At 36.9% G+C, this 23,272-nt stretch overlaps 1 protein-coding gene across 1 annotated transcript in view; it reads right to left on the bottom strand.

Annotated features, from left to right (window-relative positions):
* Positions 1-1,786: 1,786 nt before the first annotated feature.
* Positions 1,787-23,272, bottom strand: part of PPFIA1 (PTPRF interacting protein alpha 1) — a 54,440-nt gene continuing 32,954 nt past the window's right edge. Inside the window, 15 exon segments of the mRNA XM_032692372.1 lie at positions 1,787-4,179; positions 5,494-5,564; positions 6,791-6,956; positions 8,417-8,485; positions 9,025-9,200; positions 9,873-9,970; positions 10,062-10,237; positions 11,620-11,646; positions 12,192-12,254; positions 13,017-13,217; positions 13,335-13,416; positions 19,769-19,862; positions 19,992-20,164; positions 20,900-21,054; positions 21,764-21,793. Of these exon segments, the coding sequence (XP_032548263.1) occupies positions 5,506-5,564; positions 6,791-6,956; positions 8,417-8,485; positions 9,025-9,200; positions 9,873-9,970; positions 10,062-10,237; positions 11,620-11,646; positions 12,192-12,254; positions 13,017-13,217; positions 13,335-13,416; positions 19,769-19,862; positions 19,992-20,164; positions 20,900-21,054; positions 21,764-21,793 (1,569 nt within the window). The 3' untranslated portion in view covers positions 1,787-4,179; positions 5,494-5,505.

The following is a 23,272-nucleotide window of genomic DNA, read 5'->3' as shown; positions in this document are numbered from 1 at the left end:
TCCCCCCCTTTTTTCTTCCTCTTTTTTCCTTTTTTCTTTTTTCTTCTTTTTTTTCCTTCCTCTTTTCTGTTTTTTCCTTCCTCTTTTTTTCCCTTCATTTTTTCCTTCCTTTTTTCTCACTTTTTCCTTCATCTTTTTTCCTTCCGTTTTATTTTTCCCTTCCTTTTTCTTTTTTTCCCCTCATTTTTTTCTTTCCTTTTTTCTCACTTTTTCTTTCCTCTTTTTTCTTTCCTCCTGCTTAGTTTTCCCTTCTTTTTCTTTTTTCCCCTCATTTTTTTCTCTTTTTCTTCTTTTCTTTTTCCTCACTTTTTCCTTCCTCTCTCTCCTCTTCCCCCTTTCCCCTCTTCCTTTTTTTTTTCTTCTTTTCAATTTTAATACTTTTGTCCCATCACATTTTGGAAACCACCACTACCCTGTCCCAGGGGTTTTCCAGTTTCCATCACTTTCATCACTAGGCAAAAAAGTTTGGCTGCTCCCAAGGGATCTAAACTGAACAGATGCCAAAAGGAAAACAAGATGGGTTTAAAAATGCAGCCTTAACACTGTAATTAGAGTTGTTTGTTTGCCCACTCTGTCTTTTGGAGGAGGAGAAACACACTCCAAGGAGCGACATTTCCAGCAAATAAACATGACAAATAAATACACAAATTGTAATAAAGGGTAAGATAAAAAATCCAGGTGAACAGGAATATTTATTAATTCCAAGTGTAGCCAGTTCACAGTATAAACAAGCTCAATTACTTTTTTCTGGATTAAATATAGTGCAATTTCCCCTATAAACTGAATATAGTATACTTTAAAAATTGGGCTAAATTTCCTCTCATAAGGCTGCCTGCTGGAGAGAACACAGGCTCAGAGAGTCTGAATCCTTTGCTGAATCCTTTGGGAATTACTTCTGGCTCTGTTCTGGGCCCTTCTGGAGTCTTCACATGTCCCTCTATGTACAGGTAGGAATACCAACCACATTTATACATACCACTTTTCACCCATCTGTTCCAACATTCCATAGAAAACCACAAGGCACTGCTACCTAAGTTAAAAACAATTGCATTTTTGCCCCCAAAAAACCCTACTATTAACAAAAAATGAAATTAATTAAATTTAGAATACTTGAGTTTAAAAGCAGTGCACCAAATCTACAATGCTGACAATGAAAAGTGAAAAATTTTCCTTTAAAGGTCAAGTAACTCTTTATTTTCTTCAAAAATTATCACCCACAAACATAACATGGTATCAATTTTTATTTATCTGAAAATTTACTTTGTTGGTCCTCCCTCCCAATCTTTACCAAGTTCCAAGAATAAATTCTGTTTGAATTTATTCTACTTCATTACTTCACCTTTCTCCAAATTTTGGCATAAGTCACTCCTGTCCCTAAAACATTGCTAAAGCTACTTCTTGTGCTTTAATTGTATAGCCATTTGAAAGGAGCAAGACAAAACATCTATTTTGAGATTCCCTGTCCTCTAAACATGTAAAAATTGCAAGTTTGAAGTTCACTCAGATAATTCTACCATCTCCTGACTGCAGACAGAATGCCAACTATAATTTTTACAGCACTTTTCCCAACTAAAGCCTTTAAAGACATTGGGCCATTTACAAAAAGCTCTATTTAATCAAGTGTTATTTACAGATTACTATAACATACCCATGTGCCTTTTCCACACTGTTTTTAATTTGGGCAGGGAGGGGGTCTGTGTGTGTTATGAAAATTAAATAAATGTTTTTCTTGTTTTCCCCAAGACAGTTTAGCTGCGTAAGTCAGAAGGAAGCCACCACACAGTTATGCCAGTTCGTGAAAGCTTTTTGCCATTTCACTCATTTATTCTAGCTCTCATATCAGTTCCATTGTTCCATAACACTTAAGGTTTTACAGCCTTAAAATAATAAATGCATTTTCTTTTCACATTTTACAAGTCTACCCCGCATTGGTTTCACTTTTGAGAAGCAACAATACACGACTTTGAACACCCACTATTACATCAGTGACCAGCAACGTCTATGCAATTTTTTCTCTAAACAGTGAAGTTCAGCTGAACAGCGAGTCAGGAGCTTCTTCTGCAGTTCCATTTCAGCTTTTTCTAGGAAGATAGATTCTCTGAAAATATAAAAGAGTCTGCAAATTAACAGAGAGCAACTCATCCAGACAAGCCAGACAAACAGATGCATTACTGAACAACGTTTAGAGCATCAATGACAATATTTCTCCATTCCAGGCATTCCTTCTGTTGATCCAGAGGACATGATGGAATATGCTTCACTACTGCTTCCATTATTCTGTAGCTTTATCCTTCTGTCTTCTCTTCTACACAAGAAATGGTTTACAAATGTATTAAAATTGACATAAACAGCCCTATTGTGACCCAATATTATATTGGTTCCCTCGACTCCTGTGTTTCTCCCCAAATATCACTATGGTCATAATCTCATTTTATTAACAAAGCAGCTCTTGGTGCTACCTAGAACAGCACTTCAATCTCCGTCACGTGGACCAGAACATACTGAAGTTGTGTGGTAGTTTTTGTTACCATTTTTAAAAGCAAATCACAGCTGTAACTATGAGTAGAAGGAGGCAATAAAGCCGTTTTCTTCAGAAAACTGTTTTTTTCCAAAACTGATTAATGTATGTGAACTTTAACAATTCCAAAGAAAATGTCACCTCTAATGGAGTACTTTTTTCCTACTGGAGAAAGGTCATCATCTGAAACAAGATCTACAGGGCAGCAAACAATCATGTCCGCTCACTGCAAAAGTTTCTGCCTGCACACAGTTAGATCTCAGCTTTTCCATAGTGTTTTATTGGCAGTGGAAAATGCATCAGTACTTTATTGAAAGAAAGCAATAAATAATACTGTGATAAAAATAGTTCAAAAGTAGACTGTACATATTGTTACATAATCTGAAGATACACAAAAGATTAATAGAAAAAAAACCAGAACAATAACAATGAATTTCAGTTTTACAAGCAAAGTTAAAAGTGGAAAACAAAATAAGAGAAAAAAGACATGCTATATATATTGTTGCATAATAAATAATGCACCATCTGAACAGATTCTTGCTGGCTTTTTAATATGCCATTTACAAGTATCAGATACATTTTCTATTCATACAGTCCAAAATGGCAACACCCATCAAAATTAAAGTCCAGACAACTCCTTAGAACAAGTTTACAAAACATAAAAGATGACTTACATAAGAAAAGTAAGGCCTTTATTAGAAGATGCACTGCTTGAGGTTTCAGCCCATTGTACCTTCATCTTTCCCTACTCACTTGACATGAGGCTGCAGTGCTTTTAAGATTGGTCCATTAAAACTAGTTCCACCAGCATCTTTCCACAAGTGTTTTCAATCAAAAAAACCCTAAAAACCTCTCTGTGGCCTGTGGCTTATGACCAGGAATCATTATGAAGTCTGTCTTCCTCACTTAAGGAAAAGAAAAAATACAAACAGTTCTTGGTTTATGGCTTGTTTTCAGTCACTGTGAAGAGTCACTTTACAAATACAGCAGTGTGTTATGAGCGAGTCAAAATCACTTCTAAAACGTGTTCTCCTCAGTTCCTCCCAGCTCTTAAAACAAGTTCTATTTTAAATAAAGTCAAACTGCCACTACTTGACAAGTCCTCTGTGTGGAAAGATACAGCTCTGAGGAGAACAACACTTGTGTACCGCAGCTTCTACATCAATATCTGAAAAAAAGCTGGGCTTGTTTTCAGGCCTAACAGCTCCAAAAAGACAAAATATATACTGCTTGGTGTCATGATACTTTTACAAAGGTATTAAAATCCTTTTCACCTTCAGTTTCATTATTAAAAAACAATGATAATTACAGTAACTGCATAATTTACAAAAACCCTATATTGCTCATAGGGACATATACATACAAGCATTACAGTACATTCAGTTGGAAAGACTAAAATTAGAATTAAAAAATCAGCAATGGTTTGATTTGTAGACTGAATAGAAACTGAAAAAGTAAGTAACTATATAAATGAGAAGTCACATAAATATAGGAAACATTTAGATTCTAAAATATTTTCTCTATAGTACTCATGAATTTATTTGCTAATTAAAAACTCTGTAATAAAATATCTCAAAGTGTCCATTTAACAAGTATTAACAGGTTAAGGGTTCCAAATGTTCAAAATGCTGCATATCACCGGTAGAAATAGTGTGGGTAAACTGCAAAAACAACAACAAAACAAACAAGAAAAAAACAAACAAGAAAAGAAACACAAAAAAATTCCATTAGCAGGTTTTTAACATTTCATTCTAGCACTTTCACAAGCAGCTCAGTAGTGCAGCAGTCATGTATCAAAATATTGCTATGCCATGCTGTATGGAATTTTATTGCCTTCTGCAATCTCCTATTGCAATGCAAAGTAAAGCACATAAGGTCAAATATTTCTGCTTGGAAGATTTTCTTCCCAGGTCACCTGACTACAGAAAATCCGTGGGGACAATCTGGGGGAGGGGAAGACTTAAAACTTCAGTTCCTTGGAACTAAAAAAAAATTAAGATAGCCCCTGAGATTACGAACTGACAGATTCACATGATCTGAGCTTCCATGTGCAAGAGTTTTCCCTTCTCAGAATTTCATACATAAGAACTTTTTAGGACTAAATTCCTACAGGTAAAAAGGTTCAGAATTTGAAGAAAAGGCAGCCAATACATGAGTTGGAAGGGATGCCACCAGTAAGAAGAAAGAAGGTGCAAGAAGAGACAATTTGCAGTCCATAAAAAATACCAACAAAGGAGAAAGATTCACTGAATTTTTTTTTTAAATCCATTATAGTAAATATTAAAAAATTTAGTTTCCTGACTTACTTGCAAAATGAGAGAAATTCTGTTCATGAGAAAATACAGCAAAGGCTGCTGAAGAAACATTGAAAATCCTCTAGGAAGGCAGGACTACAGATCTTTCACAAGCCACAATACATGTATTTTGTGTTACACTTGTGCTATCAAGTTGCCTTTTATTGTCAGCACTGCTCCAAATTTAGGCTGCAATCACCTAAATCCAACCTAAGCAATCATACTGGCATGGAGTATCCAAGAACTGGAGAACTATGGAATTATCCCTATAACCATTCAATATTGAAGTGTGTTTTAGTGGGATAACTTTAACCAAGCAAAGACCCTGAAAGATCAACAATCAGAAGTGAAGTGTCACAGATTAAACTATTTTCTTTCCTTTACATGCCCAACTTAGTTCTCTTCCCTCCCTCCCACTTTCAGTAGCTGTGTTTCACCCAGTTTTTGATTTCAACACTTTCTACATAGCATAGGCTGTCGAAAACCTTCAAAAAGCTACAATATTGACAAAACTAAGTATTTAAACACTCACTCTTTGTTGTAGGAAACAAGCTCTAGATTTTCAGCATAAATCTACTCTGAAAACTTGAACAGTTTTCTTAGTGTAAAACCACTGTAATAAAATACCTGTTTTATTCCATAAATAGCTGCTTTACCAGCAGACCTATCAACTTTACTCACCAGGAGAAGGCTTTAACAGGAGTAGGTCCTTACTGTAGCAGAATCCAATCTTTGTGTTCCTGATACACTGCCTATTTCAAGAAGCATAGGAAGACATGCAGAACACAGCATGCATGTTAGTTTTCAAAAAAAGAAAGAAACAAACAAACCCCAAACCATCACAGCAATGTGATTACAGCTCTGGTACTCACCTAGCTCTAAAGTTACAAGTTAGAAAAGCAGAATTTGTTTTACAGTCTCTATATATTAACCACTCCCAGTTTCAGTGGCTAACAAAGAATTCTAAAAATCCTGCAGGCCAACAAGCACGCAGACATTGGCAAAGGTAATTTTATAAATTATTTACTACTTTATGTAGTTCATAAGTATTTATTTAACATCTCAGAAAGGGACTTCACCTAGCAAAGACTTCACTTATTTTAAGTTATGGAGTTTTCCACATGAATTCTTGAAAATATTTTGTGCTAGTGACAGTATCTAAGATTTAAAAGAGCTCATCAAATGCAAAGATTCCTTCTTTGAGTTTTACTCATAAATACAATTTTCAGAACCTGAGACAACTCTGATAGATTATGCTACAGTTCTCATCCAACAAAACACATTTGGTCTGTTCCAACAAAATACATTTTTTATCTGTCTTCTGTAAAACAAATTCAAGTCAAAGTTCATTCTCATGATACTACAGAGGTTGTTTTTAAACAGACAAGATCCCTCATGTGAGATGTAATCAACTTCCACTTCCAGAGGAGACTTTTGGGGTTTGCTTTTGTTGTTTTTTCAATTCATATCAGTGTCTGTGCACACATACAGACCATTAAGTGTACAACAATGAAGCAGTGATTTCAAGTATGATCAATATTTAAGTGACCACTGTAGGGGGTAATGCACAGGTTACTCAAGTTTTAATAATCTCAAAATTATCTGAGTGAGTTTTCTCACATCATTCTTGAATGCATGTTACTGCATTTCAGAAGTGGGACTTCCATTGGTCTTAATTGCTGCATTAGATTATTAAATGACTTCTACTAAAATGTCATTTTATTTTCCTAGTTTAAATTACACTTATTTCTAACTATAATTCTGATTTTGTTACTCTCCAATGATGTAAAAAAGAAACTCCACATCTAGTAGACCTTCCTGAAATGGCAAAGCACTCTATGGTTAAACACAGTGTTAAACATAAAACCATGCACAAGGCAAATGCTTTTAAGTAGCAAAAAGGTCATTTGAACTTGATTCCCCTGTAAATCTCAGGCAAAAAAAGCACCTCATGCTTAAAATAATACAAAACCAATACCATCAATCTGCATCTTCTTTGGCTGCATAGAGGGTGAAGACATTGAGGTTGTAACTCTGAAATTTGCAGGAAGAGTCTCTGCTGATCCAGCAGCTAAACCTCTGATGTCCTTTGGTCTAAACTTCTTTCTCCATGAAGGTGCTCTCCTAAAGCTCTTATCATCATCCTGTCATATTGATAAACAACATTACCAATGCCAAAAATGGAGGATTGTTATTGAAGGATTGTTACTGACATTAAAACGATTAATGACAATCTTAAGTAAATGTATCAACTGTGAGGAAATAGCAAGTGTAATAAATACTGTATTGTCACACAGTGTTTTGCTTAAGCACTTGGGTAAATTTAACTTGAAATTACCCAAGTGCATTTTCCTTCACCCATTAATACGCCTGCATCTTTCAAGTCATATTCCGACTTCAGAAATATAATGTTGCATTTACTAAATACAGTTTGAGTCCCACTTTCAAACCCATCTTTTGCAGTGAAGGTATTGTGTCCATGCAAATATACCCACTAGGCACTCCATTTGCCAGCTTCCCATTTAGAAACACTTCAATCCTTTGAATGCCATTTTACCTCAAATGCATTCCCTTTTAGAACTAGGAGACAAGCATCTACGTTATTTGAAGAGATCTCCGTGATCAAACTGCCCTGTGTCTCTAGAACAGAGAAAACATCTGTTCCCTCCAAATTCCTTTTGCAGTTTGAAGTCTCTAAGGAAAAGTACCTCAGAAAACAATCAAGCTGTTTTCTGATATGTTATTAAAGGTTAGTAGAGATGCACACAAAGAACAGAGCTATCAGGATGTGCCACAGAAGGGCTGCAACAAGTGCATTAGGCAAGAGATGAACACAAAAATAACTAAGGTTTGTGGGTTTGCCACTTCAGCCTTAATCTGAACCACTTTCACTACATTAACTCCCATCAGCACCAAAGAGGAGGCAGCCCAGAGCTAAGACTGCCTTGGGGAAGTAACACCTGCTTGAAACTGTTCACAGAATTACAGCACAGAGCAACTGAAAAGGTTAAAGATGCAGCACTATCTCCCTTATGCTGTGAGTTCACAGGGTCTACAAAACAGTCTCACACCCAAAGTTTTATACTCGTTCCATTTCAGTGAAGTTTATACATTTAAGATCACAGACTGTCCGTCAGAAATCACTTTGATGTGTGAACACACCTGGTGATCCTCTACTCTAGTATTAATCAAAATTAACACCACAAGATTTCTCAAAAACCACTCTAAGCTATTTGAAATACTGCTTGTTAGGACAAAGTGTCTTTCTCTATTATTAACTTTGTTAATTTGCCACACTGGTCACTAATTTTCTCATGTTTTAGATAAAGAAGATTCAGCCCAAAGTGCTGCTATTAGATATTAACCACACAAGCTACAAAAACAAACTTGCAAATCTTCTCCATACTTTCATATTCAAAGCCATCTTACCTAAATATACAAACTCTGCCATATTTAGAAACTCTCAAAGGCAAGGAGTTTCAAGTTAAGGTTTCTGTCACTATCCTGTCAAAAGCTTCAAAAGGTTCAAGCTAAATTCTTTCATTTAACAGTTCTGATAAAGTTTCCAGGACTGTAAAATGGGTCAACAGCTCAAGTAACTTACTTCATCAAGTCTTCTGTCAGTGCCCATAGCAAGAAGGTTATTAAATTCCCTCTCCAGAACAGCACGAGCCTAAAGTTTGTGGTATGAAAGAAATGGTAATTAATTCAAAAAAATTAGTAACTTATAATGATTTAAAAAAAGTAATAGAACCCAAGCTGTTTAATACTTTCTTATCAGATTAATAAACATACCTGATACTTGAAAACTTACAATTTAATTTGTAACTTATTAAAAATTTAAGGAAGACTTAACTTTCCCTTAGCTATGACATTAAAGTTCATGATTCTGACAATTATTTCAGAGAAAAAATTAGCAAACAACAAAAATGATGAGTAGCACACTTGTGTTGTGAATATGGGCAATGAGGAAAATACTTAAACCATTTCTTTCCCCTCAAACAAATCTACCAATGAAAATTGTTATTAACAAGCATAAAACTATAAGAAAAGCATAATTTTAAGTCTTTTCTCTTATATGATAATGGACAATTTTCCATTTCTGAACTTTCTAGAGCTGAGAATAGAAAGCCATGCACATACCTATGAAAAAAAAAGTCAGCTTCTTTTTTAACCTTCTTACCAGCCATAAAGCAGCTTCTGCTTGCTTACCTGTGTGTTCTGGGTGGGGATTTGCAATAGGAGAGCTAATGCAATGTAATCAAAGGATTCATCTAAGGCCACAAGAGCACCATGAACTCCGCTCTCGACAAGGTTATTCGCATATTCTTTAAGACCGATGGACACAACCCAATGGATCATCCTTTCATTGCTCCACACAAGCACATCTGTGGAGGAAAAAAAAATGTTGGCAGATTTATAACAATACAACTTTTCTGAGCAAAATCACCCCAATCATAAATTTCAAGTGAAAAGTAAACACAAGTTTGCTGGAAGGCGTTTCATACTGTAACAAGAAAGGAGAAGAAGAGCAGGCACCGAGGCTGCTAAGCAAGCTGCATACAAGGTAACCCCAAATTTTTAGTCTCAGATATCAGAAAAGACTTCTGATATTAGGCAGGGAACAAAATTTCTATGGGAAGTCTTGGAAAACTGAATTTCCACCTTGTTTTTTCTTGTTCCATAATTACCACGAATTTGGAAGATCTAAATACCTAAGTTACTTGGATATTTTCTTATAAACTGTTTGGGGAAAAAAAAAAAAGAAAAAATAAGGAAACACACCCCCCCATCCTCCTAAAACATTTAGTTTCAAACTTCAGAGCAGTAAGAGTTTCAAGACTGCTCACATTTGTAGCACATCTCTGCACAAGTAAGTGATTTAATTATGTGTTTAATCATTCACTGGTCAGGGTCTACATCCAGACATCTCCTTCATTTAACACTTAGTATTTTATAAATGATTCCTTGCTCTAATGACTTTTCTTTGTCAATAAATTTTTGAGGCTGATTAGTGAAAACATGTTAGAATCAGACTGAGGTCAAGGCACCACACTAACCCTTGATTTCATTCTGGCTTTCTTCCCTTTTTCTTTCAAGTTCTTTTCGATCATAATTCAGTCTTCGTAGGCACATGATTCCACACTGAAAACTGTTTCTGTTCAGAAGAGAGAAAAATAATGGAAAAAAACCTTAGAGACAACGAAAAAATTTACTGAAAGTTAGACCTCCAGCTTAAATCTCTTTACCTGTGAAAGCTGTCCACCATTTTGAGCTGCCCACGCAGGTCTTTTTTAGTTAAATGGTCCAGCATTCGAGCATCCACAAGACATTCCATGAAATAGCTGCGGTACTGAGGGAGCCCCAGGCTTGGGAGCCACTCATTGCCAATCCACTCATGGTTCATATCACCATAGGCAAGTGTCTGTTTTTTTTTTTAAATTTAAAAAGTGAGAAATAAAAGAAAAAGCTATTTTAGACAGCATATTTTAAAGAAATTGCTTACTTAATTCTTAGCCTATGAAGATAAGCACATCAAAATACTAAATACTACATATGTGTTTTCTGAAGAAGGAATCCTCATGGAGAAAAGCAAGTTCAGATATGCAGATCAGCAAGTAAAACCGCCTTAATATATTTCAAGGAATAGTATGAAAAAAACATGCAAGAGCTAATAAAAGTAAAAAAAGGCTAATCTATGTGGTTTGATAGCAAAAGCCATAGAATTTCATTGTGTTGAGATGTTACAAATGCTGACTGTCTTGATAACTGGAGGGGAATCTTATTTGTCATGTGACTTTTTAAAGACAAGATATCAAAAATATAACTGCAGAGAGTTTTTAATACACTTAGCTATTTTCACAAACTGATAAAAACCTACTTCTCAAAACCAAGCCATTGTAAATCCCAGTTCTTATCCCAAGAGACTTTTCTCATTGCAGTTTTGATCTGCATATCAACCAGGCATTTTTTAGAGAAAACATCTAAAAAGATGAGAGTTTGTAAGAGTTTGTAACTATATATCTAATAATTCCTTGAGCAGCAAAACCCAGCAGTTCCTTTTTTCAAAAGGATAATAATTCCTTTTGTTCTCCCCCTGTGCATTTAAAAGTCAAAAGCTTCATTTCCCCTCTGGAGGAAACACCTTCCAGAAAGGAACAGGGCCACAGTAGGTAGCAGAGTGAAGTTACTCTGGGCACAGGGAGCCAAGCTGTGATTGTTATCACTGACAATGAGCAAATGAGTATCAGAGACTTAGTTAATGGGACTTAACCAGGTTTAAGCTGGAGGGCAGCCAAGCAAGAAGAGACTACGCTGTCCAAAGATATGGGGCATGGGTAAATCCTGAGTTTTGTTTATATCCCTGTATAAATACCCAACTATATCAATGCCTGAAAATACAATTAGGATTTGTCACAACTTTAAGACAAAACAATTAATCAAGGAGGATTACAGAATTAGTGCATAGAAATCTACTTAACTATCTAGGCTCAGGGTGTTTTGCAGCACACCTGTGATGGTGGCTGGGTTTAACAGGGACTTCCTGTACAGAGCAGTTATTTTTCCTGGAATTCTGGCTTCCCAGAGCCAAAACACTAAAATATTGAAATCACCTAAATATAAAGAGGTGCCTTCCAAGTATGCATTGTACAGAGATAAGACTGTAGTTCCCCCCTCTCCCAATCCCCAAGCCACATACAAAAAAATCACTAAAAGAGGCTGCTATAAAGGAAAAACAGATTCTTTTATGCTCTAATGATTGTGACAGTTTACATACAGTCTGTAATATTAGATAAAGTTTCCAACCTGAGCCCAGCTTCCCTCCTCATCTTCCTGTTATGTGGTTAGAAAAGCAAAAGAACACACACATATTAGTATTTAAGTTTAGTAAGGAGATCAAAGTTAATGGTGCACTGCAAGACTCTACTTCTACTGCATACCAAAAAAAATCTAGAAAAAGCAAGCATCATGCAATGTAAAAAAACATAGAGAAGGCATTTATTTCATATGGGAAGTTGTAAAACCCATCTACTGATTAAGTTTTCTGAAGAGAAGAAATTTCTGCACCAATACTTCAATTTGGCTATTAGTTAATCAAATCAGAGCTCCATTTTACAGATTAGAGTTTTGTTTACAATCTTATCAATGCTGATTTACTTTTTTTTATTCCCTTCTGGAAAAAAAAAACCTCAAGATGCAGGTTACAAGGTTAATAATTAGAAGAAGCAACAATCCAGAATTTTAGTGTGTTAATTTGGAAAAAAAAAAAAAAGAAAAAAAAAAAGAAGAAAAAAAAAGATCAAAAGGTACTTGATTCGAAAGTTCAAAAAGTGGGAAAAGCACTCTAAAGAACAGAAGTGGCAACACTGTAAACTAACCGTTTGTTGTGTGGCTGTAAGATTTTCCATTTCTTCGTGTGTTACCCAGACATTTCCCGTGGTCTAATATGAGCCCACAGGGAATCAATCCCATCCAGTGAAAGGAAAGCAGTAACAAAGAGGAGAGGTTGCAGAACAAATAAGCAATCGGTACATGTAAGGAGCAGGCATGGGCAAAGCAATGGTGGCTAAAGTCAGGTACAGGTACATCTACTGAAAGTCATGGCATGCAATAAAAGCTACTGACAGAAACCAAATTCCTTCAGAGATTAACAAAGCTGAACATCATCAATAGCTTACACTGATTTAATCAATGGGTAAACACTTGGCTCTGTTCTAATCCAAAAAACACATTTGTAATCTAGTATGTAATCCCAGGAATAACTTTAGATTGCAGGGCACACAGACTCCTGAGAGACAGGTGAACTCCTAGTTTATACCGTCTGAATTACTTGGGGTTGATGGCCTTATATATGGATTAAAAAAACCTCCAACTATTTTACAAATTTCTGCACACACACGTCTACTTCGTCTGTATTGTAAATTTTGCCAAGGTCAAAAGATGAGGCAAATAACACACACCCTAAATATTTTGGATTACACATCATGAAATAAACTTCCCTTTCCCTTGAGAAAGAAAATAGAGTTATTCCTTCATTTAATTCCCACGAAAGGAAGAAACATCCTATATTTAAATAATGTGTTCGTTCTACAACTTAATGTTTCCATAAATTCTTAGTAGAAGCTCAAATCCTTCCTGCTACATATTTAGAGTGAAATTTTGGGAAATTCTAAAGATGTTCCATGCTGGATCACTTTCCTTACCGTCCTTGAGGTGGGAGGGGCAGATGGGCTTGTCAGTGACATGATTTCTTGGATGGCCAGCCTCAGCTTGAGCCTGTGCAGGGGGTTGCTGATCCCAATTTCCCGCTGTATTTCCGTGTCAGACAAGGCTGACATGATAGCACCACTTTTCACATTTGCTCGGCAAGCAGCCACATACCAGGCTGGCATCCCAACCCACAGCTGGAACACAAAAACAGGGAGTACACAGGATCTGGGAAGCAGTCCTAGCTTCAAAACCTTCAATTCTTTAGAAGGCTGTACACCGAGGGGGCTTTTTATTTTGGAAGGGTCACTTACCTCCAGCCACACAACCACAGTAGGCCCGTCCCACTGTGCAAAAGGCAAACCTTGTCTTCTGGCTTCCTCCAGCAGTTCATGCCTAAAATTACAGACACAGTTATGACTTATAATTGATGTTACAATTTAAACACTGCATTCAAACTACCTTCTTTCCAAGAGTTAACTTATGCCTTATATGATACACTCCCTAAGGCAGGTACAGCACATGTACAAGGAATATGTAGGGATGAAAGCTGCACTGGACTGGAAATTTTCGAGAGCAGCAGAGATGCTGAATCTTCCCTTTCAGAAATTTCTGTCTAAAAGCCCTAGTGACACACTAACCAACACTCCCAACCCAAAGAGGAGATGTCAGACTCATCTGGCAATCAAATTCTCAACTGCTGCAGTTTTCTGCACAGCAAATTAGACTGGACCAAAGTAGTCATTTCTTCTCAAGGTGCAGATCTGAAACTTGCAGCAATGCAAGACCACATCAGACGCCCACATCCATCAGGCTGTCAAGGCTGGAAACTGGGACAGTGACCATTTAACTGGTGAATCTCAGCCTGCACCAGCCTGTCAGAATTCCAGGCAGAGCTTCAGACAACCATTATATTCAGAGACCCATGCTTTGGCAATTACAGCCAAAAAGGCTGTGTACTGAAACTCAGCTTTCATCTCCTGTGGTGACACCATTTCCTCTGTCATTCTGAAAGAGAAGAGCCTGAAGTTTAATATTGACAATTCAGCTTACGGAAACCATGGAAGCTCACAAGGTCCCTATAATAGCTGCCAAAAATGTTTGATAACTCAAAAGTCAAAAACTAGTGTTGTGGGTATAGGCATGCAATGCTGCTTGGCTATGCCTGCCTGTAAAAATTGACAAAGTCTAAAAAAAGCATATTGACATATATTATATATATATTGAAAAACACGAGGCATCTTGAACAGTGATTACTGACAGAGTAGGAGCTTTTTTTGCTACTAGTACAAAATGGATATGCAGCATTCAGGTCTTTTAGACATATATGGGATCCTCCTGTTATATTGGTAGATAATGCTAAAAAGCAATCAATGAAGTAATAAATATACTAGCAATTGTTTTATCAATAGATGGTACTTCACCTGCATGACAATAAATTCCTACTGCACCAGAAGAACCTCCCAATAATTTTTCCTAATTACATGTGCTGCCCAGAAATGGAAAAAAGGGAGGAAGGAAGGGACTACCAGACAACTGGTTATAAATAATGATTCTGAGGTACCATTTAAAGACTCAACAATTAAGGTGGAATAGTGTCCTAATTAGAACAGCTGGGACCGATTCATCACTGGATGGGTATAGCCCAAAACTGTGTATTCTATAGCCTTCCATGCCATTTTCCCAGAAACTGTTGTCAGTAGAGGGCTGCGAGGTGGGGGGGGGGGGGGATGTTCCTGAGCACCCTCATACCCTTTCATGGAATGAGCATCTTCATACCCTTTTATGGAATTCCCCGCTCTGAGGGAAGGACTAAACACCCTTTTATGGAACTCCCCGCTCTGAGGGGAGGACTGAACATTCCTGCCTGAACTGGAGAGTATATAAACCTGGAGTTTCAGAACCTTTTTACCACTTGTGGGATCCAGAGGAAGACTGCAGCTCACCGCTCTCAACCAGACTGCAGCTCACCACTCTCAACTGGACTGCAGCTCACCGCTCTCAACTGGACTGCAATCACCACTGTTGGCCGGACTGCAGCAGCTCTACCACCAGCAGGTTCTTCCCCTCTCCCTTTGCTTTGGACTCAAGGGGGGGCCCAGGGAGCACCGCTTTGTTTGTGCCCCGGGGTGCTGGGTTGTACTTTTGGGTTTTGTGGGTTAGGGCCGGTTGCTTGTCCGTGTGGTCGTACTTATTGTATTATTTTATTAAATTGTTATTCTGACTTGTAATCTCTCTTTTGAGTTGAGTTGGTTTCCCCTGCTGGTTAACTTTTAAACCAGCACAAATAGTGTTCAACAGTCAGCAGCTTAATAGCTAAATTTCACTAACAAAGAAGAGAAGACTATAAAAGCTAAACCATATTTGTACACTTCAAAAAGATACATCTAGGAATAAAAGATCAGTTATTTTCCTGCTGCTGTGGAACACTTACATTAATCCCACAAATCACTAGCCCTGAACACATTTAGTTCTGCTTCGCTTTGTTGCTTAAAAGTTTTAAAAATTAGTGAAAAAATTAAAATGCAAGAACAGATTAAAATGCTTAATACTGTATTTGCCAGAAAGGAATACAATGTTTTTTCCAAGAACTTTAACTTCCAAATTGATGTCTTTGTGTTCCTTTTTGGTGGTTGTATTGTATGGAGTTCAGAGAATTTCAGTGTAATTTCTGGGAGTTTTATAAATCTCACTGTGTACTTCATGTGAACCATGACACAGTAAATCCTTGGGAATAGTACAGGGAATATATCAAAAATTTCAGGAGAGGTTATGATGCAAACTTGAAACCCACGGTGGTATAATAATGCAGAAGAAGATTGTGTGGCTGGAAGAGAGTGTTATGGGATGGAAGCAAACATGCAGAAATAGAATCAAGCAAAATAAAAAATGTTTATGCGGTATCTTTATACAGAAATTATTCAATGGATCCAAAGAGGAGTCAACCATGAAGTCGAAAATTAATTGCAGAATTTGTTCATATGCAGTAAGAGATAAAAAATTTGCTTTCATGGGAAATCATTAAACCCAAAGCTCAAGATGTAGCACAGGCCCAAAGCATTTCAGAGAAAGAATTCAGAGACAGCTGCTGTTTCATCTGCAAATGATGCATAAATGTTTCTTTTCCTATAGCACAGAACTTCCCTTTTCCAACTATCCCCTTCCAGCTTTCCCAAGACATTCACTGCATTCCAGTAATATGTGATGAAATCCCTGAAAGATCACAACTCTCAGGCCAACTGAGTTTCACAGGCCATCCAATTCCCCCAGTTAGGAAGCGGGTGCAAAATCCAGCCTCACATCTTTGTGAGGGAAAAAAAATACTGCAGCAGCGTCAGTAGTGTTAACAGATGGGACAAACCTGGCACTATGAGGGATAAGAAAAACACCAAAGAGGTAGCTGGCTACTAGAATAACTCCTAGGTGACAAAACCAAGGGATATAGGTCTACAGACTTAATAAAAAAATTAGCAGAAATTCACTTGGAATGGGAGCTCAAACATGCTGCTGCTTGTCATTAGACACATTCCAGAGGTATCTCATACCACCTGTGGAGAACAAAGGAACTGTGGACATAGGGGATCAGAAATGATGTCCAAACTGCAGGTGTATGGTGGAGCAGGGAATGCACAAGACCCTTCAAGGACCACCTGAAGGATCTGTGTTTGGAATGGCTCTTGACAGACAAGGATACAATAACCCCAACAAGGAAAATAAAGCAGCCCCGAGCAAGCTCACTTTGTCACTGGACTAAGACAGCATGGGAATGGATAAACTCAGGTCTTGTAGCCAGAGGGGAATGCCGTATTCCAGATTTTCTTGGAAGGAACTGAAGAGAACTGATTTGGAAGAAGCTCAGAACAGAGAAAACACAGTAGTGGGCAGGAGAAAAGAGTGATACTGATGGAAGTGAGAGTTTAAAGGTGTAAAACCTGAAAAGCAACAGCAGACAACATGAAAATAACTGACCAACTTCAGGTAGAACGTCAGGGGAAATTTAATATCCTTATTATAGGTTAATTTCAGTTATGTAAATAAGCTTATTGTGTATAACTTTAAGAGAGGTATCTTAAATTTAGGTTTGCCTTCCTTTTTGATTAATACAGTATTAAGTTTGTTGTGTTTGTACACAGAAAAGCACAAACAGTTGTGGCAAACATTGTCAATACACAAAGATGATGAACACAACACTAAAACCAACATAGGTTTAGTAAACAGAAGCAACAGTTCTACAGAATTACATCTACCTTGGAAACAAACTGCCACAAATACTTACTATTGCTAAACAACTTTCAAACCTCAAACTACAAAACTAATTTAATCTCAGTAGGGGTAAATATTTCCATCATAAAAATTCACACCATGCAAATTAAGACAAGACAATGAACTACATTTCACATTGCACTAGGTGACGCTGGATTTATTTCAGCAACACATTTTCATAATATATTCTTTTGAATCTAGAATTTCCTCTCATAATCAGACTCTTGAAAAAAGTTAGGGCTTTTAATATATTGCTAAAAAATCCAAATGAGATCTATCACACTTCCACAAAAATCCTAATAAAATAAACTTACCCTGATTTTGCACTACCACATGAAATGGTAAACAAAAGAAAAATAAAATAATGAAGGAAAAATTTAAAACTAGGATTGAACTGAACTCAAAGGCATACAAAACAAATAATGTGGACTGTAATTTAATTCTGTAGCTATAAATAGGTTTTTGTTAGCAGCCATTGAATACTGCCCTCAGTTTGTTTGTGCACATGCATGCAGAAAGCAGAAAGATAAGTAAGCAAATAGGGATTAGAGACAACTATAAATAGAAGTAGCTGTCATTGTTCCAAGTATTCAGGTAACTGAATTCTTTCTGCGAATACAAGATTTTATAAAAGCAAACAGCCCCAAGAATTTGTTTTAACCCGCCGTCCTCCAATATCAAAATGAAAAGCAATTCAGAGCAGCTTTCCCACTTTTTCCTTTAGATATCCAGCATCGCAAGGGATCTTTGGCCCCTTGTGATAACATTGTTCAGAACATCATTCAGAAACCTGCCAGGTTTCTGAAGCAGCTGCATTAAAATATCTCACCGGGATTTTTAAAATTAGAGTTAGATTGTATTCATTTATTTGAAAAAAAGCCAAGAGAAGGCTCCAGGGGGACCTTAGAGCCCCTTTCAGTATCTAAAGGGGCTCCAAGAAAGATGGAGAGGGACTTAGGAATAGCTAGGGAATGTTTTCATTTGTTTAAGACAGACACTTGCCTCTTAAGCAGTCAACAACATGCAGCCATAAATTACACTTTAAGTAGTACCAGTATAATAATGCACTTTCTGCATTTCTTAAAGCAAGGCAGCGTAGATTGTTCTCCTAGAGACTGAAATTTGTGGCTGATATTGAGAAATACCTATATTGATCAAAGAACAAACCTACCCACTATTAAGACATGACCAGACTCTAACTATTTATTCAACCAAGATGTGGGGTATCACTTTAAAGCTCTGTAGAAAAGGGGAAAATACCGGGTCATAATAACGTATGATTGCCTTCAGTGCACCAGTCTGAGGAAAAACAGTTGAGCCTTCTGTTATACAAACAAACCCACATTCCATTCCAACTTTCCAAACCAACACACTGCTGGTTTTCATTAGCAGCCACCAGGCATTATTCTTATTTGTTAACAGAACTTACGTACTGCAAAAAAATCCCTCACAAAGAGAAAATTAACACACTTTTTTTTTTCAATATTCACTGACTTCAGAAGGCAAGTAAAAAAGCAAGACCTGTCTGATCTTTGTCAGCTTTTTGACACAATAAAGGCAGCTGAACAGAAGCAACAGAAGTTCAAGGTATATGGCTCAGCTTTGGGTGAAAAAATGCAAAGAATGCCTGATCCTACTTAAAGAAATTTCAGTGTTTCCTGTATTACCAATTTAAGCCTTAAATCAAGATTTCTACTGCTAGCAATGTCTATTTTACACCTATAATTACAATCTTTGCTACATCTCTTCTAACTCTAGGAATAACAAGGATGCAAGGATACTCAAAAGCTGAACAATAAGCTAAAGATTTCTTGGACAAACAGTGAAAAAATTCTCATGACTAGGAAAAGGTAAATGCCTAAAAGGTGTCATAAAAAATAGTCACAATAGATTAAAAAAAGGTGAAATTGGCATTATATGGTGAAAGAAAAAAGATTTCAGCTGTTAAAATATATGACAGAATGTCAAGAAAACCTTAAACAGAAGTGAATAAAATAAGTGAAGAGAAAAGCAGTTGGCAGCTATAACACAAAAGGGCAGAGAAGAAATCGGAAATTCATACAGAGGGATGTCACCACTGAGCATCTTGTGCTTTCACTCTGTCAACTCCTTCACACTCTAGAGCAAGTAACAGCATCAGACAACTTTAGGAAATTTTCCAACTGAATCCAGCCCAAAGCAGGTATTAAATATAACAAATTTCGGGGGGGGTGGGGGGTGATAAGAGTCCACTTTTATCTATGAGTTTATTACAGCATTCCAATAATAAGTTTTCAGCACTGAAATTCATTTCAAACTTACCATGACCTCTGCTACTATTGATGTTTGGAAAAAAATAGTAAAAAAACCAAACCTTCAGAGGCTTATTAGCCACAGCACCATACTAGTCAAAAATATCCAAAAATGAAACTAAAAAATAAACCACAACATTTTTAAAGAAAGCAATACTTTACCAACAGAGGACTAAAAATATTTGATAACTTACTTTTTCTGCATTTTCCTGTTTTTTTCTGCCTGACCTCCAAGCTTGCTGAGACCTAAGGCATCCTGAGAGGAACCATCAGCTTCTCCCATGCCGCCTAAAAAAAACAACCCAAAAACCAGCCTTATGTTCTCAATCAAGTATTTAATCCTTTGTAATATTACTGATCATGTACAAAGCCAAACCCCCAAGCCCACACCTCTTACAAAACAAAAAGTAAACCCACCTTGTCCTAATCCTTCCTTGCTTATTTGTCCAGGTCGTCCCTTCTCCTTCTTGCCAAACAAGCGGCCAATGGAGGATTTGATCCCCTTCTTTTTGGGAGCTTTGTGAAGGGAATCTTGGCTACTGTTACTGCTACTGGGATTACTTGTTTGCCCATCTTGAGAACCTGTTGAACTTTATCCACAAAAAGAGTCATAAAGGAGCCCATGTAAAACAAATTCACCAGTGTAACAGTGAGAGACAAGTTCAGGGTTCTGTGCAAGTTAGTTAACATTCAGTAACTCACTAATGACATCTAATTTCGGCTTTTATGAGTCAAGAAAAGAAATTTATCCATTAAAATACAAATAATTAAATAAAAAAAAAAACCAGTGAAAACAATGCAAGAAAAGAAGAAAGGGAAATAAAATCTATATACTATAACATGGAACTACAAGTCAATAGAAGTGTTTAAAGTGTAATTCAGAGAGGTCAAAATTGCCAACACAAGTTCCTGACCAACTGAGGTAGACAATGAAAGTTTGAAATACTTGAATGGAATCCATCCCAGGCAGTTTGAAAAGTCCATCTGTCCATCCAAGTGATGGTTATTTTGCAAATTATTTCTAAATTTATACCTAAATTCCAACTTGAAGAGTGGAATTGCATATTTCTCATTTCCTCAACATGAAGCAAACTTATGCAGATTTGAGTACCAGAAGAATTCTTCATTATAAAGCCATTTCTGATCATTAACAACCTGTATTCTTATCATTTATGCAAACAGTATGTGTTCATACTCTTGACTTTCAAGAAACACTTCAACATCCAGACTAAATCCTACGGGCTGAACAGCTCTGCAGATTTAGGATTTATTCTGATGATGTGAAACTGAGTTTCTGGTAGGTCTGAGTGTCCCCAGGCACTTACTTCCTGATGTCCCTGATATCCTTCATGGCTCACTGTGTGCAAAGCTCCTTCTTCTGGACTCTGTCCAAACGCAGAGGACCGAGGGGAGAAGGTGGTGATGTCTCACATTTTATTGTGGTTTTATCATCTCGTACCTCTTCTCTGGAAGCTGGAGACTAATGGAAAATGAAGGAAAACTTGAGGGGGAAATGCCAAAACACGAATGTAGTATCAACACTACACAAAATATTGAAAGGAGAAATCAATTATTTCAGTGTTAAAGGATTACTCTTGCCATTACCATTCTCCAGTTGCTTATTTTTGGCTTGACCTCTTTCTGAATTTCCTGTTACCTTCAGTGATAAACTACTAAATTTCAGTCTTAGCTACTGAAATAAGCCAGTAGCATTTATTTAGTTCATTCAGAGAGCTAAGAACTAAAGTAATGTCATAGCACCACAAAACTAACGTACCTCACTTCAGTTTGAGCAAGTGCAAAAATCAAAAGAGTCCTGTGAAAAGGATCATTGGCAAGATTACTGACTTGATGAAGTCTTCATATTTGCAGCTATGGTTGATCTTAAAGTTTTAGTAACAGAAATTATAACTTCACAGATCTTTAATGTTAAACAATGATGCATCAAGACTGCAAAACAGTGGTTACAAAGCAGCACAACAGTCTCCACACAGCAAAAAAAGGCAAACAAACAAAAAAAACCCCACAAAACAAACCCACACTTATGCTAAAATGATAAACCATAATCTTGCTTTATTACAGAGTTACCCTGCAAATGCTTTCTCTTATGTTCCTGTTATCCAGTAATGAGTTTGGGGTCAGGGAAGGAGATGAAGGAGCACACCATTAAACAAACTAAAGATTTTTACCTTTCTACGGTGTTTCCTTAAATCACTAGGCTGACAGATGCATGCAAAGAAAAGAAATTTGGAAAAGCTGTATTTATTGTAAACTGCAGCACAGACTGAAACAACTAGTACAGAGACAAAACATCTCAGGGAGAATATAAATAACAATTACAACAATGGCCAGAGAAGATACTGAGTATCAAGTACTCTTCAAACCACAGATTACTTAAAATGTATCCCAGAAGAGAGGAATAGAAAAAAATAAACATTAGAAACCTTATCTACTGAAGTACTGTAGATGTTTGAGTGTATTGGTACTCCAGGCAAATTAGCACACAAAAAGTGCAGCATCTTCAGCAAGAAAAACAATGAAGTGTTGCTTTTAAAAGGTGAGAGATTTCCCATTATGTGTCAAGGGCTTGCCTTGAACCTACATATCACCCACAGTAGCCTTAAATACACTGCCTGCACTAGTCCCTCCTCACAACTTAGTGGTTCCTGCAGCTCTTTCCTACATAGCACAAAAAGCAGCCAGTATTTAATAACTGTGAAAGACAGGAGTGCCAAAAATAGTTGGTTTCTATACAGTAACAGGATTCTGTTCTAAGTTTGAAGTGCTAAAATGTTTGAGCAAGAGTCCATCACCAGTTTTATTTTATCCTCCATCCACTCCAGAATTCCTCATTTCCCAGGTACTGCTCACCTCTGCCAGTGCACAGAGCAAGGCAGAGACCTTGAGTTATACAAACAAGTTATTCCCACTGATGCTGATAAAAGTTAAATGTAGGTAATTTGTTTAACAGTTCTCGTTATTTAAAAAGACAATAACCAAAAATAAAGTCAGTCCCCTTTGAAGTGGGACAAGGCAGAGGAGAAGTGGGACAAGGAGGGTGTTGCTTCCCTCCCACAAAGGATGCCTTTTAATCATTTTTGATTTAGAATACATGTAAACTATGCAGCATTAATATGGAAAGTTTTGTTCAATCTGACTGTAGAGTACTACATTAATAAATCATCCAGTGAATTATAGAAGGGACCTTTAAAGATGATCTAGTCCCTCCTCAAGTTCTTGACAAAACACCTGACTCATTTTACTCTTGCTGGATCTTTTATCTATTAAATCTGATGCTCCATAAAAATGCAAATGTTTACTATATGGAATGAAAACTGTCCACAAAAACTGGCCAAGAGAGCTGCAGGCTTCACAATTCATCATGTTGATGCTTTTTAATCATGAGGGGCTTTCAACTGACTGAACTGCAGAACCACTACTGCAGGTAGTCTTAAGCTAATTTGCCTACATGATTATAAACTGATGCAACTCCCTATTAAAACATTGAAAAACACAGCAGAACTATTATTTAGTCCAAAAATTCATAACAGTTGTTCCAGAAGTTTCTAGAAAGCTCTTGTTCTGTAATTCTAGAAGCATAGCTTCTTGTTTTCAAGCTTTCACAAATCAGTTTCCAGGTACAAAAACCACCAATGCAACTGCAAACGCAGATAAGTGACTTTGATTCACAATTATGA

Source organism: Chiroxiphia lanceolata, chromosome 6, assembly GCF_009829145.1.
Source record: "Chiroxiphia lanceolata isolate bChiLan1 chromosome 6, bChiLan1.pri, whole genome shotgun sequence".
Taxonomy (NCBI): domain Eukaryota; kingdom Metazoa; phylum Chordata; class Aves; order Passeriformes; family Pipridae; genus Chiroxiphia; species Chiroxiphia lanceolata.
Note: the sequence above shows the minus strand (reverse complement) of the source record. Positions and strands in the feature narration are given on the sequence as shown.